The following is a 27,620-nucleotide window of genomic DNA, read 5'->3' as shown; positions in this document are numbered from 1 at the left end:
ATGGGTGTTTCCCACTAGACCTATAAGGTCCTAGAGAGTGAGGCTTCCACAAAAAGGCATTCAAAACGCTCCAGGGAGCAGAGCTGTTTTCAGAGAAACAACTTCTAAGTGGGAGATCAAGCAAGGTCTTTCAGGTTTGGTTAGAACACCCATATCAAGAAGGGAAAATATTGGTGGAGCTGCCATGCAGGGTAGGCGGCGGCGGTGCTATTTGCCTTGGCAATACTTTCTGCACCTCCCGGCTTCATCACTTGCCAGCTTTCCAACTGTTGGCAAGTTTGCTGAACAGCTGGGAGGTAACATAGGACTATTAATATATATATATATTATATATATATATGCCACCTATGGCAAAGGACTGTCAGCCACTACGGGGGAGATGGGAATTCAGGGCCAACAGAAGTTTGGGATCACTCTCTTATCCACCCTCCGACCCCCGTAAAATGAAATAGAAGCAGGGGGTTTGAGAAAGCTTTTTATTTTTATCCAAAATATCAGTAACAGACACAGTGAAAGGCAACTACAAAAAGACAGGAAGTGCCCACTCCCACCACTCAGTCACAGCAGTGGGCAACAGGGAGTTTGGGTGGGGGTATCAAGGGAGGAAGAGGGCAGAGACCCAGCCAGCTGGAGTCTTGGGGCAGGTAGGGGGTGGGGATATCAAGTCAGATCTGGGAGCAACTGTCCCAAGGGAACAAGAGCATGGGCAGGTTGGGAAGAGCTACCCACCCCAGCCAGCAGGGTGGTGGTGGGAAAGGGAGTCCCCAGAAGGCCCTTCTCTCTTCACCAGGAGTCCTTAGGGATGACTGCCTGGGATTTTTCTGCTCTCACATAAGGAGATGGTTCAGGACAATGCCTTAACCAATAGTCCCAGCAAAGTCCCCTACCTCCAGGATCTCAGACCAGAGCCAACCGACTCTCAACACCATGGCTACTGCTGCCATTCAAACTGGGAGAAGGCACCAAAGGAAGAGGTCAGGGAAAGAATTGAGAGCTGAAGTCAACCACTCATGAACTCCCATTCACCCACCCAGCCTATTTTATACTCTTTAAATCACATGTTTTACTGGAAAAATATATCTCTATCTAGAACTGAGGAGAAAGAACAATATATTACATACTAAGATAAACAAAGGCCCACCATTGCATATAACACCAACACAATTTGGGATCTGCAAGAACCTATTTTCTTGATATGGGATGTTAACCTTGGAAGGGGTTGAGGTTGAGGATAATGTCTGAAGTATCAAAAAGGAAGGGATCAGAGAGGTAAGGAGTGTCCATAAATAATAAAAAAAAAATTCATAAAAATCACACCCCAGGCTCTCCCCTCATTTCAAACAAAAACAAAACAAAAAACAAAAAAAATAAAGACACATAAATAGACAGGCCACAGCAGGTGCTAGAAAGATGCTGGAGGCAAGGCCCACCCAAGCTGGTATCTCCCACCATGCACCAGGGCAGGAGCAGCCTCTGCCCCAAGGAATGAACTCTTCAAAAATTGGAAAGTTATTTTTTTAAAGTTCTTCTTCTTAAGAGAAAACTCTACAAATCACTTCTATGTAAGCATTCACCTGTGTTTGTATGCTCTCTCTACCTACTCACCCTACCCCCAAAAGAAGTTATAAGAGGAGTCCTCAACAGGCCACTACAACTTATCCCAGATCTCTTTTCCCTGGCTTTTACATAAGAGCTGCTGTTTCCCACTATCTCTTCTCCCTGATGTCACCCTACAGTAATGCACTGCTATGGGATGGTCATAAACATCTCTAGGTGTTAATAGCTCCACTTCCCTCTCCTCCACCAATTACAATGCCTTGAAGATATGGGATGGCCCTGGCCCACCCCTACATAAAAGGGCAGCTTGCCCTGGACAGAAATGAGAGACCTGTAGGACCCTGCCTATACTGCCCCCCAAAAGGATTGGGGTCTATCTAGTTCCCCTCTCCCTCCTCCAACTATACCCTCTCTCAAAAGAGACTCCAGAATGCCCAATATTAGACCAGGTATCATAAAATTCTAAAATGGGAGCAGGAAAGGATTAAGTGATTTCCTTATCCAGCTCTGACTTTCAGGCTAGAGAATTATTGCCATTTTTATATGAAACAACTGAGGCTCAGAGAGATGTGAGGAAGTGGTAAAGGAAAAGGAGGGATGGGAGAGGGTGGGGACAAGGAAGAGGAAAATTCTCTTATATAACCTACCCCACTCTTCCAAATGCAAAAGCACCCAACTTTGTGGGAAGAGGGGGAAATAAGCAGAAAGAAACAGTGGAGACATGCTGGCTGGTCAGTGCCTCCTCCTCCCACCGAGGTGCCAACCCTCCCCCTCCCCACCCCTAGAGTCTATGCTCTGCTGCCCACTGGAGGGCCTCATGCGTAGAACTCCTTCGTAGGGGCTTTCTTGTAGATGGGCTTCTTGCCCAGATCATAGCTGCCTTCATCCTTCTTTTTCATTCGGTAGATCAGCAACAGGACCAGGAATATGGCAAACAGGAGACCCACAGCACCACCAGCAATCAGAGCTGCAGAGGAGGAAGAGGAGAAAGGCATTAGAGCTCGAAGGGACTTGGGAACAGAGTAATCTGATGCAGAAGGGCCCAACCCACCCCTTTTACTGACAAGGGAGGAGAAAACAGCCACAGTGGAAAGGCTACCTGCCCCAAATCAGCACACCCTCTTTAAGAGAGAGGCAGCTCTAGGATGCAATGGATAGAGCCCCTGAACCTAGAGTCAAGAAGACCAGAGTTCAAGTCTGGCCTTAGATAAGTCCCATAAACCTCTGTGTCTCAGTTTCCTCATCTACAAAATGGGGATGATAGTGCCTACTCCCAAGGTGCTGTCCAATTTACTAGCTGAGTAAAGTAACCGAGACAGTTACTTGCCTTCTCTGAATCTTAAATGAACTACTCTACTCATCTGTAGTATGGGGATAATACTTTCACTGCTTCTTTGAAGGAAAGTTGTGAGGAAAACACTTTGTAAACCTCAAAGAGTTACTATCAGTCCAAATCATGCTGCCAGATGGTTGTGCTTATTCTGTTTGGGGGAAATGTCTTCTTTTGGGGAAAGGGAGGTCTGTCTGATTGTTGATTAGAAATTGTCTAGAACAGATAAAATGTACCTATATTTCAAAAAAATTTAAGTCACTCAACTTTAAAAGGTTACAGAAGTGGGATTCCTTCCAGTTACAGTCTATAGCTAGAGGGATGCCTCAACATACACATACACACACTCTCTCTCTCTCTCTCTCTCTCTCTCTCTCTCTCTCTCTCTCACTCACTCTGCCCCAAGCCAAATTACCTGCCAAGACTTCTGTCTTCTCAAAGATGCTGCCTTGGGCAGTGCTAGACATCGACACTTTGTTACTTATATTTTCTTCCTCTAAGGAAAATCTCTTCTTGGAGATGATCTCATTCTCCTCCAGCTCTTCAGAGTCCTTAGCATCCTGGTTTGAAGGCTCCGTCTGCTCAAGGATGTGGTTATCCAGGGGCACCTAGAAAGAGACAAAGTATCCAACAGGTTTAGGAAAGGAGGCCCAGCTCAGTGTTCACATGACAACTCTGGTCATCTTACACAAACAGAAAAAGAGAGTGACACAAACAGATACACACATATGCGCATGTGTGCAAGCATGCACACGAATACACACACCCCCCCCACACACACACACACCACTACTCACCAGAAGAGTTAGGAAGAGAGTAAAGACAATTCCAGCTGTGGGTAGGACAGATCTTCTCACTACATCGCCAGGCAACTGAGGCCCACCCTCGCCCTTTCAGTTTTATTTATCACCCCCTTCACCGAAACAAGCACTCTCTTTTCCAGCAGGACTGGATCATCTATCTCTTGAACACACTTATTATTCTCTCTCACCTCCAGGTTTATGCCTGTGATGGTTCCTATGCCCAGAGTACTGCTACCCCCCATCCCACCCCCACCTCAAGTTCCTAACTATTTTTCTTTTTCTTTTTCTTTGAAGTTGGGGTTTTTTTTCAGTACTTTGACAAAATACCCCCATAAATTTCAAAACGTCTACCATTACAAAAATAAGTCTCTACAAGTGTGATTTTCTGTCTGCACTGCCAGTAGCAAACATATTGGGACAGAATCACGTAACTTCAGTAACCTTGCAATAAAAGTACAGGATGCTTCAAGCTACACATTCAGCAGTAACAACATGAAAAAGTTTCATCTCTGTATCCCTTTGACAAAGACAGTCTTCCACAAGTTAATCATTTAAATTAGCATTCCACAAATATACATGTAATTTAGTGACTATTGTACATGAACACACAATGCTTATATACAAATTCCAGTTTGCTTAGATGTGTTGGTAAGGGAATTGCATACAATCACAGAGCTGTGTTCATGTTGGTCCCATTAAATATGCACAATACAAAAGCACAAAAGATACATCAATTTACAAAAGGCAATTATTTAAAGTCACTACAACTGATGATGCTGTTCAAGGCATTGTCCTCTCATGCCAGCATGGAACCGAGTGTATGAAGCTGTTGACCCTGACTACATTTAACTAGTTTTTTCCAAAGCTAAACTCAAGCCCTGCCTCCCCAAGAAGGCCTTCCCAATTCTCCCCCTGCCCCACATTTACCTTCAGCATTTTCTTTATACCTCTAATTGATCAGTATTCAGTACTGAGTTTGAATTATCTGTTTCCAGGTTGATGCCCTTCCTGCAGGTCCATGACATCAGAGCTTTCATTTTATTCAAACCCTGTGTCTTTTTTAACATGGAACTCAGCATTACATCCAGTAAGTGCTTAATAAATGCAGAACTGACCTTGGAGCTCATGCTACTTTAGTATCATATCAAGTTTGCCTGCCCAGCAACTAAGGATGTGTATATACATGTATATGCACATGTGTAAACACATGGGCTGGATGGGAGGCCTCTCCTACTCTCCCCATGCCCCCAGGCCATACGGGAAGGAGTAAGGAATCAAGACTAGTGCTACTCACCAATGGCTGAACCGTGTTAAAGAATGTCTCGGATGATTCGGTATCATCTATAGGGACAAAGGATGGATGTTAAGACAAAGATTGCAAGGGAGCTCAGTCTATGATTGTTTAGTCATTTCACAGTCATGTCCAACTCTTCGTGTCCCTGTTTGGGGTTTTTTTGGCAAAGATACAGTGGTCTGCCATTTCTGCCAGCTCATTTTACAGATGAGGAACTGAGTCAAACAGGGTTAAGTGACTTGCTCAGGGTGACACAGCTAGGAAGTGTCTGAGGTCAGATCTGAACTCATGAAGACAAGTCTTCCTGACTCCAGGCCTGGCACTCTATTCACTTTGCCACCTAGCTGTCTAGCCTATGTTTAGATGATGTGAAATTAGCCCAGCTCCCACACAGAGGGAGGTCTACATAGCTAGGATCTGGGCATCCCATACCAGAACAGCCTTGTCCATTTGTCTGGCCTCTCCAAAGGTCAGAAGAGAACAGGATGGAAGGATGGTATAGACAACTACAGGCCCCATCGTGGGGCCCTGGACAAAAGGAAGAGTGGCCTGCATTCCAGCTTTGCCACCCACTTGCTGTATGACTACAGACAAATCACTTTCCATTTCTAGGCCTTGGATTCTTCCTTGAAAACGAGGGGTTTAGATTAGATCATTTTAGTCTTTCTACCTCTAACAGACTTGAGTCTACAGCTGCAAGGAACCCTAGAGACTATTTAGTCTCCTCCCCTTCCATAAAAGAGGGCTTATACTTGCTAGCACAGATGTGAGGAAAACACATTAAACACATTTTAAGCCTCAAGGCTTTAGAGAAAGGGCAGAAGATAAATAAGAAATAGGGAGATGGTTTCTGGGCCTCTTGATGCCCTCCCCTCCTCCACCCACTCTTGGGTGGACCCAGGGCCTCGTTCCAGTTCGCTGAAGATCAGCCACCACGTCTGTTACTTGCCCAGTCTACCTTACCTTACCCCAAAGCCCAAGCTTGCTCTCATCCTCCCGGGCCAGTTCTTTCCCCACTTCTTCACCTCTCCTCCATGGCCCCCCTCCCCAGCTCTGCCTGCACATGCCTTACTGGTTTCAGGGTTGGTACTTCTTTCCTCCCCACCCCCGGGCACCCCAAGCTAAAGGGAGGGGCCTGTTAGGACAGGTTGGGGCCAAAGCTCTTGAGAGCAAAAGGCTCAGAGTTCAACCCCCTCATTTCTCAGGAAGAAGGGAGCAGCCGAGCACTACAGAAGCCAAGGGACTGGCTCAAGGCCACACAGTCAATGAGAGCTGGGGGTCTAAGTCTCCTGACTCCCGGTCCTGGGCTCTTCTCAGGTTCAAACATTTGTTTCCCAGAGCCAGCACCAAATAGGACCTACCCTGGAAGTATTCAGGATGAAGAGGATCGTCTTTGCCTTTAAGTTCATATGAGGGAGTTGAAGCCCAGACCAGAAGGAGAGGCCCCTCCAAGAAAGGACTAGCAGCAGAGTGAGAATATCAATGGGGCCGCCAGTGGCCGGTGTTCCCCCGATAACTTTGGTGAATGCTCTGACAACAGTCAAATAGAAAGAGAAGCCCACACCCCCCAACTCTCAGGGCCAGCATGGCCTATAGCCTTCTGGAGTCAGAATGTGGCCATTCAGAATTACCCTTCCCTCCCTCTAATCCTGGGGGAAAACTTATAACTCTCCTTCCCAAATTCCATTCAGGACCCTCAGGCCTACCTGCCCCTCTCCACTTTCCTAGAAGGAGTTTTAGGCCTTACCTGTATCTCCCGAGCCTGACAGTTCAAAGTCATCAGGCTCTTGTTCCAGAAGGGCCCCTCCCACATCCTCATCATCTGGCAGGTCTCCAGAGAAGTAGTGAGCTTCATAAAGGTCCCGGGGGTCCATCACTTCTGTCTCACGGATCTGGCCAAGAAGAAGGGAAGGCCTGTCAGCCAACAGTCTCTGAAGTCCACTCAGCCAGCTGACTGATGGGACAAGGAGTCAACCCCCAACACCAGGCCTATCTAGAACACAGGATAAATGTGTGTCCTGACACAAGATGGGCAGGGCTGGGGGCTTAAGGAACGTAGCCTGAGCAGAATGGGAAGGTCAAGGCCAAGCTCAAACCATTCTGGGTCTGCTGCAGGGGAGCCAGAAGACACAGCACTCACCCTGGGAGAGCCGTCAGTCAAAATGCAAGAAGGTGGAAGATCAGGATGGCAGGACTCACCCCTCTTCTAGGCATTAGGAACCACCATAACCAAAGCTTCAGGAGCTTCAATAAGAGGTGAAAAAGCAAATGTGGGATACAGTGGACCTTGGGATGCAGGCATTCCAGCCCAGCTGCTAATTTGCTAGGTGACTTTGTATGACCCTAGGTATGATGTATCCCCCATCCGAATGTGTGAGCTCCTTGAGGGCAGGATCATATTTTTGCCTGATTTTGTGTGCCCTATGCTTGGTATGGCACCTGGCATACTGTGAGCAATTAACAAGTGTTTGTTGACTGATCACTTCTCAGAAGCTCAGTCTTCCACTCTGAAAAAAAATAAAATGTCCTCGGGGCAGCTAGGTGGTGCAGTGGATAGAGCACTGGCCCTAAAGTCAGGAGGACCTGAGTTCAAATTCCGCCTCAGACCAAACACTTGACACTTACTAGCTGTGTGACCCTGGGCAAGTCACTTAACCCCAATTGTCTAAAAGCCAAAAAAATAAAAATAAAAAAAAATAAATGTCCTCCACATAGAGGAAGAAGGGAGGGACGGACACAGAGGGATCTCCCAAGCCTGTTGCTTACAAACTACAGAATCTTGACTCCTAAGTATCTGAGGCCTTCAGACTGGATTTCCCACCTGCAAAGCTATGAGGAAATGTATATCCCTCAGGCAGACTGCTCAATAAACAGGCCTGACCAAAGTCACCTTCTGCCAGGAGATGAGGCTGGTCAGGTGCTTTGCACAAGGTGGGAGGGGTGGGGGGGAGTGGCAGGAAGGAGGAGGAGTTCCAGCCATGCTTCCAGCTGCCCCAGGCTCTAGGACTCTGAGGATCTGTTCTAGTAGGTGGCTACAGAAAGAAGACACCCCACCCCCCATCCCTTCCTGCCTACCAGGATACAGGCATCCACACGTTCAGTAATAGAGGAGCTCCTAGTGCCTGCCAACAAGGCCAAACCCACAGGCTGCACGCGGGGGCTAGGAATTCCAGCAGCAAGAGCTCCTGATTCCCAAACCGTGAAGTCATCTCACAGCAAGGGCCTTAACCCCTTTTATTCTCCTCTTTCCACTCAGGGGGAACTGTTCAGAACACTATAAAGAGCCTTGGCCCAGGAAATCTGGAGGCCTAGGTTCTACTCCTAGCCCTAGTCTCTTCTCTGACCCACTGACACTTACTTAGCCTCTCTGAGAGAAGGCTCACTTCCTTCTCTGATAAATCATGGGGTAGGAAGAAATTAGAACAAAGTTCTATGATTCAGAGCTGGAGCTGCCCGGGGGGGGGGGGGGGGGGGGGTGTGCTTTGTGATGCAAGTAACCAGCTCTGCCTCAGTTTGTTGAAGGATTTGTTTGTTTGGGTTTTTTTTTTTAACCTGTCCAAGAGTTACCAATAAAATGAATGTGAAAGTAATTGGAAAATGGCAAAGGGCTATCTAAACACATGGGTATGACACAGCCAGACCCAGAGAATCCAGGCAGGATGAGTGGCCACACTCGTGTGCTCACACACATACAACCTCTGAGTCAGCCAGGCTCCTGGCACCACCCAGACCCAAGGCTCTGAGTCCCAAGGCTCAGCCATACCTCCCTACAGAGCCAGCCAGGCCTGTTCTGGACTTCTAACAGCTTCCAAAAAAGACCTGGTTCAGGCTTGGCTGGGAAAGAAAAGGTGTCAGGGCTGGGGGAGGGGGACTGAGGAGAGGGAGAAGAGAGGAAGGAGGCAGCCACACTTTCCCATCTGAGTCAGGATCAAGCATTTACTGGATCTTAGAATCCCAGAATTTAAAATGGAGAATGTCGGAGCCGAAAGGGAATATACAGAGAGAGGGCCATTCCCTTGTGCCTGGAATGCAGGCCTCTCTCCTATCAGCATGTCGAAATCTATTTTTCAACTTTCTCTGATCGTACCATCTTAGGAATGCCCTTTCCCTGGTTTCCAGCACCCTCAGCCTCACATCCTATTTCATCTGTGGACATGTTTAACCTCTCCTAGAAGACCATAAACTCATTGAGGACAAGATTTGTACACAGTAGGTACTCAAGGTGTGTTTATTTTTGCTGATTTCTGTCCAACACTGAACATGGGAGCCAGCAGGATCTTTATAAATGATATAACCCAATTTCTTTCTTTTACAAAGAAGAAAATGGAGGTCCAGGAGAAAGGTGACTTGCTATAGGTTATATAGGGCTAGAGGTTGGCACAAGACCAGTGATGGGGCTCAAGCAAGCTGCCAGTTGGCCAGGTGTGAGTTTACACCTTGAAAATAGGCAAACTCTACTCTAAGAAAGGGTCAATAACACAGATTAAACTTAAATGTGTGTCTTGCATTTTCCCCCTGGAGAGGTGGTTGTTAAACATATACCAGCACACTCCTGCCTAGAATCCTAGGCCTAAGGAGGTAGTATATTAACATGCTCTGGGTACTGCCAGCACCAGAGGTAGGTGTAAGCCAGGGCCAAGATGGTGGCAGCAAGCCTCCGGCCCCTGGAGGCTCACGGCCAGCCTTCAACTCCCTCCTAGCCCCTCCTTGTGGCCCCTTTTTACACAGGGCCCATTCAGCACAGGGTAGCTTTCTTTCAGAACTCGGGCCACCCAGCAGTCTATGTCTGCAGAAGCATATACCAACAGTCCCCAGAGCCTAGCCCAACTACAGGACAGGGACCACGTGAGGGAAGGTCATCCTCCCGGGAAGCAATTTTCGTGTTGTATCTCCATAACTTCTCTAAGCCAGTCTGCAGTTTCTCTGCCTCCCTGTTCTCACCACTCAAGAAAGGTACCCTCCCAGAAAGAGACATAGGGTTCTCTTGGCCTTTGCTGGGCTCCAAGGACAAAATGTTGCTGAACCTCATAGCCTGGACTGAGAGTCAGGAAACCTAAGCTTGAAGCCTAGCTTGAACATCTATTATAGCTACATTAGGTAAGTCACCACCTGATTATGTTCTTTAAAAAAAAAATGGGGAAAATGCTAATACTACCTCTTCTCCCAAGTTTGTTAGGAACAAAACACTAAAGAAATGGGAACTACTATTATCCTAAAGTCTCTTCAAGTTCCTAGACTCAGAACTATAGAGTGCTGGAGGGTCTTCCTCAGGCCACTTAGTCTAACCCCCTTATTTTATCCATTAGATGTTGTCCAAAATCACAAAGACAGCAACTATCAGAAGCAGAATTTGAATTCAGGTCTTCAACTCCAGAGCCAGAGGGGCCCTTCACATTGGATCATGCTGCTTCCAAATGCCAACAAAAGGCTTTACACACACAGAATCAGAGCCCGACCCCTTTTAGGGATTTGTCCGGTCCCCTCATTTTATATGAGGGAAAACTGACTTGCTCAAGGTCAAAGAACTAAGGTCTTTTTATGACATGGCTATGGCTACCCTAAACTATGACAGGATACAGGGTGGAAGAGGAATGATAAAAAAAGATGGTGACTCCCAACCCTTAAGGACCCCTATGGGCCAGTAATACCGGGCTTACAGTTATAAAGTACTCGAGGAGACGACCCTCAGGGTTGGGGTAAAGATCCAGCATTAATTCCAGTCAGTCACCAGGAGTCAGAAGATCTCTCACCTCTACCCACCCAGGAGGACAATAGCATCAGAGGCCAGTTATTCTGGCTACGAGACAACAGGCCCAGGCCGCCCAGGAGCCCCCAATACTAGAAGGAAGGAAGGAGAAGAAGGCAGGGGCACAGATGCTTCCCTGCAGGCTCCTGGAAGAAGCCTGCCCGTGGGCAAGCCTCAATGTCCTATCACCCACCAGGCTCTCCACTCCACCTCTCCTCCCTTTGCCCACAGAACAAACATAGCGAACATCTAGGTTGTTTAAAGTACTGTTTAAACGGAAACTTGGCCCTTTCTCGAGAGGGCTCTAGGCAGGGCCTGGTTAACTGTTTGTGAGGTGAGGAGAGAGGGAAGGGCACGTTCAGGGAAAATTTCTAAGACTTGGCTCCTGGGGTTGGAGGAAAGGGGCTAGGAGTTAGAGACTTTTTGCTTCCTCCACTCCTTCTTAGGGTCAGAATGTTTGCTGGTTAATGGGGCTGCTCCAAATAATGGAGTGGGTCCTGCTGTTCCTCTGGCTCTTGGGAATCACTGCTTGTCTATAGTTCAGCACCCACTGGTAAAAGCAGAGGGACCCAAGGAAGAAACCCTGCCCTTTCCCCACCCCATAGGATGAAATGTGCCCAGGGAATAAGGACCCAAGTGTCCCCCAACACCCACACTGGGACCGACTGTTCCATTCAAAGCACTGCAGTCCCAGTTCATCTGGGATCTTCAGGCTCCCTGCAACCACTCCCTTTGGATTTTTCATACCATTTTGCCTTATACATCTCAGATTCACTTATTCACTTAACCAGGAAAACCTGATTATACTCCAACAGCCTTCTTTCTCCCTCTCACCTCCTTCTGGCTTAAACAGACTGCGCTCTTATCAATTCTAACATGCAAGTATCTATTATATGCAAGGGCAATGCTGGACCTGATGGAACAAGACATAGTCCCCATCCTCAGTTTACAGTCTAATTGTAGTGTGCACATACATACAGAAAACATGATAAAAGCAGAATTATGGCAAAGAGATGAACCATTTAGGGGAGAGATGCAGAAGAAAAATCAGAGAAGGCTTCATGGAAGAGGCAGCATGTGAGCTGGGGTTTAAAAGGAAGAAAAGGATTTCAAAAAGCTACGGTAGAGGGGGAATAGTCTGAGGGAGATTAGTAGATCTAGGAATAATCTGGGGAAAACTTCAAAGCTAATCTATCTGTTTGGTAGGCAAGGAGTCTTTTAAAACATGAAGGCAATTCTGCAGCCCTTCAAAGAAAAACTAAGCAGGAATGGACTCAGCCAAGCAGTTCAAAATTACAGGGAAATGCATGTGTTGGGGAGGGAGGCCGTTTGGAAAAGAGTAGAAAGTAGAAGGTGCTTGAGACCTGGAAAATCAGCCCAGGGACTACTGGAATTTGCCCAGCCTATCTTTTTTTCTTGTGGGTGGGGTGAGGGGGGGGAGACTGAGACTCACATTTCCTCCCCCTACATGTATGCGCATGCCCACACTCATGGACTTCTAGCTCTAAATCCTATGGTCATCATATCCAAGGTCACATGGGATGGTTGATCCAGAGGGCTAAGGACTTTCTCAGACTCAGAAAGAATGTCAGTTAGAAGGGGCCTTTAAAAACCAGTCTTCCTCAGTTTACCAGAGGCCCTAAGAGGAGAAATGACTCGTCCAAAGTCACACATGCAGTTACTTACACTCAAAGAGTTAAACCAGGTTTCCATAGGAGCTCAAATGGCTAGCCAAGCAGGCAGCTCGGCTCCAAGGTCAGATTACTTTCAACACAATCACTCTGGAGGGAGCCCAGACCCAGGCTGCCAGTCTTTAGGAAGGAGTTTTTACAAGAACCCTGTGGGATGGCCTATTCATCCCCATGCAGGGGGCAGCTCCCGGCTGGTGTACGGGGAGGGGGGAGGGGGCGCGCACATGGGCAGGAAGGCTCTTATGTTGGGACCCAGTTCTGTACTTTGCACTCTGCACTCTGGTCAGGTGGCGATTGGTTCTGGGGATGCTAGAAAGTGCTCAAACCTCTTTTTGAGATAGCTAAGGGCAGGCCAAAGGAGAAGAAAAAAGAGAAAGAGCCCCAGTACCCCACCCCCTTCCTCCAAGGGCTCACAGAGAGATGCATTGAGCCTGGCCTTTTAATCTGAGAACCAGATCTGAAATCCCTGCCGGATAAGTGTCCTGAGGAGCTCTCAGGCTCTGAACACAAATCTCCTGTTCTCCCAACCTCAGTCAATAGCCTCTTTCCAGGCCTGTCGTCCTTAATTATATCACCCTGTAACCAATCCAGAAGGCCTGGCTCCCCAGACTCTCCCTTCAGTCCCCAGGGGTGGGAGGGAGGGTGGGCATGTAGCCTTGGGAGAAGGCTCCTGTCTGGAAAGGGTCAGTCTGCCCCACAAAAGTTGGGCAAAGCAGGTCAGGTTTCCCCAGGCTGGGGATAGAAGAGGCCTCCTGATCTCCCCGGGTGATGGGGGCATCAGCCAGCCCCACCCCCACCCCCAGGCTCTGAATGGGAGATTTCTCATAAGGTCCCAGTACACGGGGTCCCGGCAATTGGCCACAAGCTGTTTCTCTGCTTGGGTCATTCTTTCCACACACATACTTGCCACCCCCCTACCCCCACCCCTTTCCACTATCCCGGTCACCTGACTTCCAGCTCCTTTGGCTTCAGGGCAGAAGGAACTGGGAACAGCTGGGCTGCCAGCCCCACACAGGGGCAGCCCTTCTTCCCCCACCCCAGACCACTGAGGTTAAACAGACAAAGTCCATGGCCGATTGGCACACTTACACTTAAGGTTGCTGCCCCCTAAGGAGACCAACTGGACAACAGAGGGACCAAGGACTAATATGTATATGCGTGGGGGGGGGGAGCATTCCACTCCTATTTATCCTGTTATCCTGCTCGTCACATAAGAGCCCATTTTATAGATGATGAAACTGAGGCCCAGAGAGGGGAAATCACATCACTGTACAGGACCCAGGGCCCTGACTTTCAGTCTAGCACAGTCTCCATTACATGCAACAGCCCAAGCTCCTTCCTACTGCTTCCTTTCCACAGGACCAGATAGCAACTTGTAAGACAGACCCACTCCCATTCCCTTCCCCACAAAGTACCTTCAACTCTGGGCCAGCAGACAAATAGGGAGGGACACCTAAGAACTAGTTTTAGTTTAAATATAAACTCATCTGATAATTAGCAAACAGCCTAGCTCTTAGGTAAATAAATAGAGAATTCTGGATCTAGGCCCTACCACACCCTTTTCCCCAACAACAGAGCAGTAGGGCAGAGGGAGAAAAACAGCCGCTTCTCTGGGCTCTACCCCCAGGATCCCTCAGGGAAAGGAAAGGAGCCCCCCCATCCCCACAGCCCTGGTCCAGGCTTAGGGTTTTTTGAACACTGGGCCTGACTTAGGGGTGGAGGTTAAAGACAGAACCAAAAGCCCAATTCAGTAGAAAGAAAACAGAGCTGAGTCCAAAGCCATGGGTTGGAGCCCCAATTTTGGAACTGAAGTCAATTAACTGTGTGACCTGGTACAGGTCACTTCCCTTTTCTGGCTCTCAGTTTTCCCATCTATAAATTGAGAGGGCTGGACACGAGTTTGAAGGTCCACACTAGCTAGTTCTGACAGTCTGTGATTCTGGGTGCAAATACAACCAGGTGATTCAGAATGACCTGTTGCTGACTCAAGAGGATCTTTTCCCACAGGGGTTATTGAGGACCTGACCCCTAAACCATCAGGTAGAGACACTTCCTCAGCAGAGGAAGCTATCCAGACTCCAGTCTCTTCCCACCCCAAGACACAATTGAGGAACTCATCAGCACAATGGCTTGTAGCATTTTTCTTTTAAAACAAGTTTATTGATGCCCTCTAAAATATTAATCATTTCCAGACGCACCCCAAGGCAGCTAGGTGGCTCAGTGGATAAAATGCTGGGTCCAGAGTCAGGAAGACCTGAATTCAAATCCAACCTCAGACACACACTAACTGTGTGACCCTGGGCACGTCACTTATCTGTTCACCTTAAACCACTGGAGAAGGAAATGGCAAACCACTCCAATATCTTTGCCAAGAAAACCCATGGAAACTATTGGTCTTCGGGGTCATGAGGAGTCGGACACAACTGAACAACTAAAGATACGCCTTCACGTTAAACACTTACAAAATCAGTGCTCTGCAGCAAAATGAGACTCAGAAATTAACTGATTTGCTCAGGGTCACACAACTTGTAAGCTTCATAGTTTGGACTTAAACCCAGTTCTCTGGGTCCCCTAGCCAGTCTCTTTTCTACTCCATACTAACTCTCCAGAAGAACTAAAGGCCAGGTGCTTTGCCTTAAGAGGGGGGGGTCTGGGGCAGGCTTCATCGTGTCCCTGACTCCACTCTTTAGAAAGGGTGGCAGGTAAGTCAATATTTAACTGACTTTCCAAGGAGAGGGCTTAACAGTTTTCCTGGGCCCCAAGGGGCCTCCCAGTCTGGGCCCCACCAATCCTGGAGCAGTTCCCAAGAAGCACAATGACTCAGGGTGAGTTAGTCCGACTGTGACTCAGGGACCCAAAGCTAAGGCCCTCTTCTCCAATGGGTCATTTCCAAAGCCTTCTCCCCATTCCATCCCAGTGTGGAGGCCTGTTCTTCAGTATGGTGCCAAGATGGGTTTCCAGCTCCCTCCTCCACTGATATAGAGCTGCCAGCTGGGTGCCTGACTTTTCAAATTTGCAAAGTGGGGCAGCCTTGACCCCCCCATAGCCTAGCATTCAGAGCCCTTGGAAAAGCCCTGAACGGATCTTCTGTTGCTGGGGGAGGTGGAGGCAGCAAGGACTGAATCCTGAATCGATGGTTTGTGTGACATCCAGCTGAGTTAAGAGGCACCAGCCTCCCTCTCTTCCCGTACAGGCCGGGGAAGGGCCAGGGCCTGGACCTGCTTGGCTCAGTCACTAAGGCAGAGAGCACTGGTACCTCTACCTGGTGGCCTCCCCAGCCTACAGCAGGCTCATGTGCCCATTCATGGGCACATCGACATGTCAGAGCTGGCAGAGGCCTTGGAAAGGACTTTAGGAATCATTTACGTGAGCCAACCCTCTTGTTTTATAGAGCAAGAAACTTAAAAAGGAGAAGTGGCTTGACTCAGGACACACAGCTAATTAAGTAGGACAGCCAGGCTTTCTAGCCACTAGGCAAGGACTTTTCTACCATACCACATGTCAAAAAAAAAATTCTTTCTAGGTCCAACCACCTTGCAATTGAGTTAAACTTCAACTTCTAAGGCACAGTTAGGTGGCACAGCAAATAGTCTGTGGTCAGGAAGACACAAGTTCAAATCTAACCAGTCTGCCTCAGTTTTTTCAACTATAAAATTTGATAATAGCACCTACTCACTCAGAGCTGTTGTGAAAAGCAAACAAGATAATAGTTGTAAAGCACCAGGCACTAGTGGCCACTTAGTAAGTGCTAGTTTCGTTCTTTCCTCAGATAAAGTAGAGGTCACTCTAAGTTCTAGTCTAGTCTCTGCTTCCCTCCCCCAGGCAAAAAAAAAAAAATCTTTATCTCCAATGACCAATCCTCCCACCTTGTTAGGCAGGGTCAGGCTGCCTGCCCCTGAGGTTAAAGTAGGTAAGGTCCAGGGATTCTTTTTAACCCTCCAGCGTTTCAGGGCCACATTCCAGGAAAACAGTCACAAAGTGACACGCACAAGTTTCTAATCCTAGAGAGCTACCTATAGATAGCCCTATAAATAAAGGTAATGGAGTATCGAAGGAACCCTACTAGATCCAAAGCTAAGCCCTCTCCAGGGACATTCTTGGCACCCACCCTGCCCCTTCACGCAGCTCAAAGCCAGTACCCTCCCCAAAAGCATGCAGTATGTACTATCTCCTAGCTGACTGCAAGGTTTCCTTCAAGATACAGCAGATCCTCAGTGACCCCGTAGCCGATTTCCATCCCCCCCCATCAGTCCAGTGATCTTTCCCTTCACTGAAGAAGTACAAAAATCAAAGGAATTTAGAGCAGGTGGGGATCTTAGAGATCACAGGATATAATAATCCCACCAATTTTACAAACAAGGAAACAAGCTCAGAAGAAAAAAAAAACACCAGGTAGCAGAGCTCGGGATTTGAACTCAGGGGTTTCTTGAATGCATCAGGTCCTTCCCAGCCAGACGAGGAGCTCTCAAAGAGGTGGGCCCATGATTTATGTTCCCATTCCTCCAGGGCCAACAACAGTGTCCTCTAGGTAGCAGACAGTCGATAATAAATACCCTGTTTGATTGATGGGATTTGTCCAGATTTAAGGACAATTAAGGTGAGAAAAATCAACATCCTCCCTGCTCAGAGCAGCTGGGGTATCCCATACTGGCTTAAGAACTGAGCTGTCTGAGATGGGGAGAAAATCTGGAACTCAAAATCTTGTGGAAGTGAATGTTGAAAACTAAAAAGAAAAAAAAAACTGAGCTGTCCTACCATATGGAAGACACAAGGTATAATGACCCAAAAGAGATGACTAGCAAAATAAATCCAGCGCTGGGCTTGGAGTTAAAAGATCTGAGTTTGATTCCAATCTTGGACACCCACAACCCACTCGAGTCTCTAGCCTTATTCTCTCATTCATAAGAAGGTGGATAACAGCCCCCACCTCACAGGGTTGTTTTGAAGCTTGAGCGAGTTAACATATGTAAGGCACTAGATAAATTTTAATTGTTATTCTATGATTTCACCTTCCCTTCAGCTCCTTGACCTTCTCAAGGGCAGCAAACCTAGACAGCATAAATTTGGATTCCAGTTTTATCACTAACTAGCTGTGCACCGCTGGACAGGCTTCCCTCCTTTGGGCAGTTTTACTGATAACAGTGAGGGGAGGAGGGCTGGCTTAGATGACCCCCTACCTCTAGGGTTCCTTCTTGCTTTGACTTCCTAAATTCTAGAGGCTCTCTCGACCCTATCATTCTGATCTCTTCAGCCTATTCCTGAAGAACAGTTCCAAGTTGCCCCTCTCTCCAGACCAGGGTTTAAATCCAATAGGGACATTTCTGAAGGCCTCCCCTAGTGGTTTCTATTCCCTCACCCAGACATTTATGCATTCGAGGGGGAGATAGTTTGACCAGGGTAGAATAGAAGCCTTCCTTAAGCCCAAATGTTCTGAGAACCAGTGACCAGCTCTACCACCAGCTGTCTCAACGCAAAGGTAGAGAGGTGGGAGGAGAAATGTTTCTCCTCTTCCCTGTTGCCATAGCTCAGCCACATTCCCTACAAAGACCTAGATGAGGGCCTACCCATCATTTTGTGGCTGCCTTGTTTTTACCTCAGTCATTTTTGGAGATAACCACCCTCCCCACCTCCTAGATGGGCCCTCCCTTGAAACACAAGCAAAAACACTCAAATACAGTGACCTCATAGGACAGTGTATATATAACATTCTGCCCTAGTGGTCCCTTGCTTCTCTGAGAAAGATTTCATTAACTATCCCCAGGGACCATTTATTGGTTTTTCAATTACTCAGAGTCTGGCTTCCTTTAACGATCTTTTCATTTCCAGTGATGTAGTTACTGTGTACGTTGCTTTTTTTGGTTCTACTCATTTCACTATCAGTTCACAGAAATTTTCCCATGTGGCTTTGAATTCTGCATATTAGTCATTTCTCATTGCTCCATAATATTCCATTAGATTCACATGCAGTAGTTTTTTCAGTCTCTCCCCAATTATCAGACATGGTGTTATGACAATAAATGCTGCTGTGAATATTTTGGCATATATTGGATCATTGTTTCTGCCTTTGACCTCCTTTCATGGGATCTCTGGCTACCTTCCAGAAGATAGACAGGCTAGAGATTATCACCCCTATTTTTTAAAAGAGGAAACAAGACTCAGAGAGGATTAAGTGAAAGAATACTGAATTAGTCAGATTACAAAGGTTCAAATCTTGCCTCTCTCTATGTCCAGCCAGTGACTTGGGGCAAAGCACCTCACCACCCCCTAAGTCTCAGTTTCCTCTTCTGAAAAATGAAGGGGTTAGATGACCTCTTTCCATATCTCCCTCCAATGACAGTAGGGCCCAGGCCATGGCAGCCAGCTTGTCTGAGAGCCAGCCACTCCAAAAAGAGACAAGGAAGCCTTTAATTGGTTGGGGCAGGAAAGCTGAGTAGGGCACCGAAGGAACAGGCCCCAGGGAGTGCCCTCCCCACCGGACAGGAAGAACTGGTTTGAAATTGTAACCAACTTGGGCCCAGGCATCGGGCCCAAGAGGGGTGACCCACAAATACACCGTACAAGGGCAAACAGCTAAGGAACCTGCTTCTACGCAGACCCCCCTCCTGAAAGTATGTCACATGAAGCAGAGTGAAAAGCTCACGGAATTTAGAGCTGGAAAGGGCCTTCTCAAGTTCTATTCCCTCATTTTTATGGATGAGGAAACTGAGACCAAGAAAGGTTAAGTGATCTGCCCAAGATCAAGCCACTTTGAGTGAAGATGTATTTTCTCAAAATGGAATTTTGGAGGAAACCAAGTGAGAGAGTAGGACATACTAGAGAATTTACATGAGTGTGACTTCGAGCAGCAAATAGCTTCTCTACTCTGGGCCTCAGTTTCTTTATCTGTAAAATGAGTGTTGGACTATGGTCTAAGGGACCAGCTCTAATATTCTGCTATTTGTGAGAATTGGATAGAGTCAGGAGACCCAAATTTTAATGCCAGCTCTGGGCTATTGGATAAATCATTTCACTGAACCCGATTGGGCACAGATCATCTATGGAGCCAAGAATGCCAGATTAGGAATCAATAAACTTCAGCTCTAAGTCTCAGCTCTGTTACAAACTAGCTGTGTGATGGGGGCCTCAGTTTCCTCATTTGCAAAACCGATATAATTTCTGGCTTCCAGGGTTGGGGGAAAAAAAAAGATTGAATAAAAGAATGGGTATGAATGTGTCAGAAAAACAAAAACACAAAAAACCCCAGAGTTATCATTATAACCTCCTCCCTTCCTTCTCCCATCACCTTTGCATTAAATCCTTATTCTCTGCTTTCCCTACCCCAAGTTCAGACCACAAGTCAGGTAACCCAAAGGAATATGTAATTCTTTCTTTGAGACAAATCTTGGCCTTTTTTCTTTGTTTAAGGGGCCAACAGAAGCTAGGAACTGGAACGAAAGGGCAGAGGTCAAAGATTAATGACCCCTACCAGGAGTCAAGCAAGCAACAGCAGGTCGCCTTATCCTTGTGACTCAAGTAAACATCTCACTCTTCCACTGAGGACAGAGGGCCAGGCTCCCTCCTGCTCCCTTTACTTCCTCCATACAGCAGAAGGCACATCTAGCCCTGCCAAAGTGCCACAATGAACCAAAAGTCACTGCTACTAGAAACTGATGCTCAAAGGGGGAAAAACTCCTTCCCCTACTTCTGAGATGCCTAACACTCTGTTTGGAAGTGTGCACAGGCAGTCTAGAGTTAGGGGAAGGAAGGTGCCTTAGACCCCCAAGTCGGGGTCGAAGAGTTCCAGTCCCAGCTATACCAATGTAATAATCATGTGACCTTGACCACTTTGTAAACATGAGATCACAGCATCAGAATTAAGGCTGGAAGGAACTTTAGAGGTCATCTAAGAGAACATAACTTCTGGAGAAGCAAAGTTGAGGCCCAGAAATGCCAAGTGATTTTTACCAAGGTCAAAAGGTTGGTAACAGAGCCAGGTTTTGAACCCAAGTCCTTGGACTCTAAATCCAGCACCAAGACCCATAAAAATAGAAGACTGTATACACAGCAGTGCTCTAAACATAGTAGGTATTGAATTTTGCTACTTCCCTTACTGATCATAAAATTCAAATCTAGAAAGAACCTCAGAACCAGTCCAGGACAGTCATTTAGCAGAAGGAAAATAAGGCTCAAAGAGGAAAAGTGACTTGTTCCGGAAGTCACACGGCCCACAGGCAATGAATGGGGCCTTTTCAAGCCTTTGCTAGTGCTGTCTCCTCCTCCTCCTCTCTTCAAACCTACCTATCCTTGAAAGCAGCTGTGGTTTAAGTAAAAAGAATCCTGGGCTGGCGTTGGGCAGGATACCTGGTTTCTTTCTACTTCCAGCCCTGCTACTAATTTGCCATGTGACTCTGGATAAGCCTCTTCACCCAATCATAAGATCTGGAACTCGTGGAGGGCTCAGATCACCCAATACAACTCACTCATTTTACAGAGCACCGAGGCCTGGAGCTGGGAAATGTTTTGCCTAAGGTCACAGAGCCAGCTAATAACCGCAGAAATGGAATTCAAACTGTCTCAAATTCAAATAAAGCAAACAGAAACGATCACCTTTCCCCTACAAACTAGCCCTGGCTTTTGGAACTTACCATGAGCGCCACTAACTATCCTTTCAGTCCCCCAGGATGTTAACCCCGGCTTCATTCTCCTGCTCACCCCCGCTCCAGGTGTCCGGTCAAATCAGTGCCAAGTCTTGTTTCTCTTTTGACAACACTGCATTTGCCTGTCCCTTTCTCTCCACCCACAGCCCCTATTTTATCTCAGACCTCATCATTTCTCACCTGGACCATTACACTAACCTCCTAAATTGGCCCTCCTGCCACAAGTGTCTCCCATCTCCAATTAGCTACCAAAGTAAAATTGGAGAGATCTGATCTGACTCCAATTTCAATGGCTCACCAACAGCAAACTCCAATTGGCTCATTACCTCCAGGACCAAATAAATATATGCCCTGTTCAGAGTTCACAATCTGGCACCAAATGACCTTTCCAACTTATTACACATCACTCCCTTTCATTCTCCAAAACTGTGGTCCAGGCAAACTGGCCTTGCTGTAAACACAGTAGGCTCTTTATAAATGCTTGTTGATTGGTTCCAAATCCTGTGCTCTTTCTAATAGACCCAATGTCTCTTTAGTTATTTTTCTCCTCAAAAGACAGCCTGAACTTGATAGGGGCTTCACCTTCCAGTTCAGTAATTTCAGTGATTCAGCATTTATTAAACTCCTACTATGTTCCAGGCCCTGGGAATACAAATCCAAACAGGTACTCTCTGCCCTCAAAAGGGTTTTCCTTATTCAACGTCTACCTCCCCTAGGCAGCATGTGCTACTCTAACCCAAATTAGTCTTTCTTTTGGGGGCTCCCAAAGAGCTGGTAGTGTGAACTACATTGTTGATGAGTTTCCCCTTCCTCCCAAAATGAAAAGTTCCTGAAGGCTATTATTATTCTACTGAAATGGGACACAGGAGCAACCAGGATATTTACAAATAATGACCTTTTTAGTAGTAATGATAATAATAATAGCTTAGCATTTAAGGTTTGCAAAGTGCTTTACATGTTAACTCATTTAATAATAACGATTGTGATAGCTAGCATTTAAATAGCTCCTACAAATGGCACTGTGCTAAGCACTTTACAAATAATATCTCATTTGGGCCTCACAACAGCCCAGTGCCTAGGTACTATTATTAATCCCACTTTACAGCTGAGAAAACTGAAAGCAGTCAGTGGTTAAGTTAAATGACTAGTTGTCCAGGTTCACACAACTAGTAAATGTCTGAAGCCAGACGTGAACTCAGGTATTCCCAATCCTCTGTCCCTATATAGGGACTCTCTCAACTGCACCACTTTTTCCTCTAAGCCTTCTTCCCTGATCCCAAGCAGAAACTATTCTCACCTCCAACTTGCCACAGAAACTAATCTTCATCAATGCTATGAAAAAACTCAAATAGAAAAGGAGCCAATAATGATACATAAGCATCCCTGAGGGTCACAATTGACTTGGTCTTAAAATATAATAATGTCCATGTTTTATATTTTTATTTGTTTTGCTAAATATTTCCCAATGACATTTTAATCTAGTTCAGGCAGCTTGTTTGAAACCTCTGATCTAGACCTTTACTTTGTTTTATCTTAACCTATGGACATGTCATATATATCCCCCCTAAGCTCATAGTCCTTGCCTTTAAGGGGCTTACATGTCATTTTCTTAGCTCTATCTCCAACACAATTCCTTGCAGAGTGGGCAGGTAAGTATTTGTTGAATGGAACGATATCATTGCCCATCCTGTCCAAAGGTTGCCCCCAAACTGTCCTCAAGAGGCCTCAGAGTTCTAAGTTGAATCAATATTTAATGATTAAGCTGCTAGGGCTCCCAGGCCTGGGCTAAAATTTAGCAAGAAAATGGTAAAAAGCTCTGCTCCAGACAACAGACAGGGTGAAGAACAAAGCTTCACACATTTACACATCTGGCAGGGGGGGGAAGCGTCAAGAAAACACTGCTTCCTCACCCCAGTGGAGTCCACTCTGTAGTTTATTTTTTACTGTAGTTTATGACAATAACTCTTGGCAGTCCAGTTTCTCCCTCCCACACTCACACCTCAGGCTCCACCAGGTGGGAAGTCAATAACACACCACATTTTTATGTAAACTTTTAAAATTCCAAAGCACCTTGGCATCCATAATCTCTTCTGATCCTCAAAACAGCTCAGAGCGATACTTGAGTGTAAGCCACATTATCCCCCTTTTACAGTTGAGAAAATTGAGGCTGTGAGGGGAAGTACTAGTAGATCGTCATACCTTACACTCAGGAACTGGTCTAATGTTAACTTTGTATCTCTCACATCAAGAACGAATCTCTACAACGTGTGTTCAAACGGACTTGTCCAAGGTCAGGAAGTTAGCGCCAGAAAAAGGACTTGAAAACCCAGGCTAAAAGCATGGGGCTTTTCCTACCAAGAGCAGCTGAACTTTGATTCCCCCTCCTTCCCCTCCTTTAAGTGGGGAGGAGGGAGGGGTAGGGGCGAAGTTGGAGGCTAGCCTCTGGATCGTGCCATACCATAAGAGATGAACCCAGCTCCAGAAGAAGAGAGGAAGGGAGGTCGCCTATATCACCAATCCCAAACTCCAACCGGCATGAAAAATTGTAAAGATCAAGGGACTGAGAGTCAAAAGAGAAAATCGTGGCTCTGTCATTTCCTAGCTTCTACTGGGCCTCAGTTTCCTCAAATGTAAAATGAGGAAACTAGATGAGTTTTAAGATCTTCAGCTCCCAAGTTCTACCTATGCGCGCTCGATCTGTCCCCCAGCAGCACCCTCCCCCTACCCCCCCATCACTCCAGTGAAGGCAGGCTGGGGCCCAATGGAGGGGGTGGTGGTGCGGCGTAGCTATGGGATAGGGGCTGGCCACAGGGCGGGGGTGGGGTGGGGTGGGGTGGGAGAGTCGGTCTCAAGTTAATCACGTCCCTGGCAGAAAGTTAACTCGGGGAGAGGAGGTTCCGAGGAACCCCAGTATAGGTGGGGAGGCAGAGGCGAGGTTGGTGGCATTCTGGGTCAGTCACCCTAAGGAGGGGTGAGTTGAGGGCAGAGGAGCCCAACCCCACACCCCGTCTCTGGGCCCCCTCTGCTTCACCGCCATTCCAGAGTAAAGTACAGGGGAAAACAAAGTTAACTCTAGTGGAAGTGGCCGCCTCCCTCCCATCCCTAGGGTTGGGAGACGCGAGTCCGAGCACTGCCTCCCCGCCCCCGCCATGCACCCCAAGCACAAAGCAGGCGCCAAGCCCTCCCCACTTCCACCGACCTCCCCCCCTTCCAAGGGCCACTCAGAAACACTAGGCTCCCCAAGCACCTACCGATTCGGCTACGGCGCTAGCGGCCAGGAGCAAGAGAGCAAAAAAGCCGAACGGGGGCATGGTGCCTCCCAGCCTGGCTGGCGTGCGCGAAGATTAGGCTAGGGATCCGGACAAGTCCGGAGCCGGCTGAGCGCGCTCTTCTTATAGGTGGCGTGCTGCTGCTGCCCGCCCCTCCCCGCCCCGCCCAGCCAGGGATTTGAGCCGCCGCCCCCGCCCGGAATTCCCCAGCCTGGACTGCTCCCCGGAGCTCAGATGGCCGATCCCCCAGGCTGCGGAGGCTCACTCCCCCAGGGGAAGGATCCGCAAACCCACGCGGAATGCCAGAAACCCCTATTCAATCCGAAAAGTCTCAGTCTCTTCTTCCAGTCCCGGGACACCCACCAGTGCATCAGTTGTCCCCCAGCCAGGCCACTCCCACGCCAGCCTTTCCCTTCTACCTTATGCACTTACCCCTTCGGGCTCCCTCCGCGTGCCAGCTTCTTCTGTCTTCTAAGAGATGAGTCCTAAGATATTGGAGTTCTGAGGGAAGTGCCCCTATCCTATCTTCTCCCCAGTAATGATCTATCATCGAGCCATAGATCTAAAGTTGGAAGAAGCTTTTAGGGTCAATCAGCCCAACTTCTCAGGTGAGGAGGTAGAGGTTCAGTAGAAGTGTTGCAAAATAAGTTCAAATCTATAGGGGGTTTTCGTTGTTGTTGATGTCATATTAATATTAGGCTAGAACTGTGAAATCACTGATGTGGGGAACTCCCAGGGAGGAAATTCGCCCTCGCAATGCGGGTCTGGCAATGTTTTGTTATCGTAGACTTAACTTGAATACTGGGGACCTGAGAGGTTAAATAACTTGCCTGGGATCACAACCAGCAACCAGCATGTATTCTGGGGTAGGATTTGAATACAGGCCCTGGGGATCAGCTCGGAGACTGGCTGTCTCTACTTAGGCAGTCTGCCTTTCGCCAACATCATCATTATCGTCACTATTTAGTACACGTAAATTTTAGAGCTGGCTCTTCCAACTCCTACTCACGAAGGCCAGTCAGGTCTCTAGAGCAAGGCTGCTACATCTTGAGGACTGCCTTCCTCACACAGGAGTTCTTAACCTGGAATGTTTTTCTGTTTTAATTTTATGATTTTATTTCAATATAATTGGCCTCCTTTGTAGTCCTATGTATTTTATTTTATGCATTTAGTAATAGTAGCTAGAATTTATATAGCCTTTAAGGTTTGCAAAGCACTTTACATATTATCTCATGTAATCCTCACAGTAGCCCTCTGAGGGAGGTGCTATTATTATCATCCACATTTTACAGATAAGGACACTGAGGCTGAGAGAGATCAAAGAGACTGTTCACACAACTGGTAGGAATCTGATGCAAGAATCAAACTCAGGTGTATTTAAACATCATTCTGAGGAGGCTATAGGCTTCACCAGACTGCCAAGGGGTCCACGATGCAAGAAAAAGTTAAGAACCCTGTTGTGCTTTCATAATTGTCAGATTTTAGAAATGAGCATTTACTATAATGGCATAGTGGATACAAACCCCCCCCAAAAAAAAGTCTGTGGCACTTTCCCACAAGTGCATACAGAATCCAGGGAAAAGTAGGCACTCTCACATGCCTGAAGAGCATATGTAGCAAAGAGGTAGCACAGTTCTTGGAAATCTTTTAGCTGGAGTCTCCAAGATGATCCCATTAGCTATTGTATAGCTTTCCTGCTGGCCTCCTTGTGAAGTTTTGACTCTGCTTTTCCCTGGAGTCCAGTCCATCCTAGTCTTCTGATGCAGACACTACCAATGCATTCCCTGGGATTCTGCTATAACATGGATGAAAAATCCCCAAGAATGAAGCTACGCCTGGGGCAAGGGCCCTTCTCCTCCTCCGGAGCAGTTCTTTCTCAGTGGCTTAACTTTCCACCCTAACCTATCTAACATGCTGGAATTTTCTAGGTTCTGAAGTGGTCTGCTATTTTATAAAAGCCTTGCAGGGCATGGACCAAGTCTCTCAAAAAGCTGATGAATGAGGCAGCTGGTGGCACAAGAGATAAAACACCAGGCCTGGAGTCAGGAAGACTTGAGTTCAGATATGGCCTCAGACACATTAACTGTGTGACCCTAGATGAGTCACTTAACCTCAGTTTCTTCAAATGTCAAATGGGAATAATAATAGCACCAACCTCAAAGGGTGTGCTTAATACAGCGTCTGGCTGGCACATAGTAGGTGTTAAATAAATGTTTATTCCTTTCCCCTTTTCAACCAATCTGAAACTACTTCTTGATGGCTAAGCCTTTTTACATCTCTGATCGATTGTTTCAATAGACATAGGTTCTTACTTGATAAAGGCTTCAGGGCTAAGTGGGGTAGAGTGATTCGGACCCCTGCAATTAAATTAATATAATTCATAAGACAGGATGAAGCACGCAAAAGGCGGTCAAATCCTAGCCCTGCTATTATATGACTTTGACTTCTCAGCCTCAGTTGCCTCATCTGTAAAATGGGGAAGGTTGGACTAGATGATTTCTAAGAACCCTTCTAGGAGTATATTAATCCATGAAATTTACATATCTAGAGTGGTTTACAATTCACAAAGTACTTTCCTTACAATATGATACTGTAGTGAAAGTATTATGATTCTCATTCTAAAGATGAGGAAACTGATGCCCAGAGATGGGAAATTATTTGCCCAAGGTCATAGAGCTAGTAAGTAGCAATCTCATCTCTCCTGACTCCTGGTATTCTGTTCCTTCTGCACCTTGTTGACAGTCCACACCTCCAACTATGCAGACACACTCACACAGTAATATTTTAAATTATTGGAGGACATGGGAGAGTGATTACACTATGTCATTTGCCCAAGCCCTGTCTCTGCAGGACTCTGACTTAACTTGTAAGTTTTCCTGAAGAAGACATAAGCCTCACTAGAGTATAGATAGCAGGACCCCTAAGAAAAGGTCCAGCGCCCCACCCAACTTATTACTGGGTATTGGCAGACCCCTGGTTGTCTAGAAAATAAAAATAACTCATTTTTATACAGCATGTTAAGGTCTGCACTTTCCTCAGGACAGTGTTGTAGGGAAGGGACTGTTGTATCATCCCCACTTTACAGTTGAGAAAACTGAGTCTCTGAAAAGGTTAAGTGACCTAGCCATCATCAAAAAGCTAATGTGTATTTAAGGCAGGATTCAAACCTAGTGGTCCTGACTCCCGGTTCAGCAATTTATCTGTTACTGCACTGCACCAAAAGGGAACCAAACGGGTGTTCTTAAAGGGTTCATCCTCTATTAGTGTAACTCAGGGTGGGGAACCTGTGGCCCT

At 46.9% G+C, this 27,620-nt stretch overlaps 1 protein-coding gene across 1 annotated transcript; it reads right to left on the bottom strand.

The window, feature by feature from the left end:
- Nucleotides 1-462: 462 nt before the first annotated feature.
- SDC4 (syndecan 4) lies at nt 463-24,440 on the bottom strand. Its single transcript, XM_020984091.2, has 5 exons — nt 24,309-24,440; nt 6,732-6,876; nt 4,985-5,031; nt 3,303-3,495; nt 463-2,524 (listed from the first exon to the last, which is right to left on the bottom strand). The coding sequence occupies exons 1-5, from the start codon at nt 24,366-24,368 to the stop codon at nt 2,373-2,375; spliced, it is 597 nt and encodes a 198-aa protein (XP_020839750.1). The 5' UTR covers nt 24,369-24,440; the 3' UTR covers nt 463-2,372.
- Between the last annotated feature and the right edge of the window lie 3,180 nt (nt 24,441-27,620).

The sequence above is a fragment of the Phascolarctos cinereus genome, unplaced genomic scaffold (assembly GCF_003287225.1).
Source record: "Phascolarctos cinereus isolate Bilbo 61053 unplaced genomic scaffold, phaCin_HiC Scaffold_2;HRSCAF=192, whole genome shotgun sequence".
Classification (NCBI taxonomy): domain Eukaryota; kingdom Metazoa; phylum Chordata; class Mammalia; order Diprotodontia; family Phascolarctidae; genus Phascolarctos; species Phascolarctos cinereus.
The sequence above is the reverse complement of the archived record's forward strand: the minus strand, read 5'-3'. Positions and strand labels throughout refer to the sequence as shown.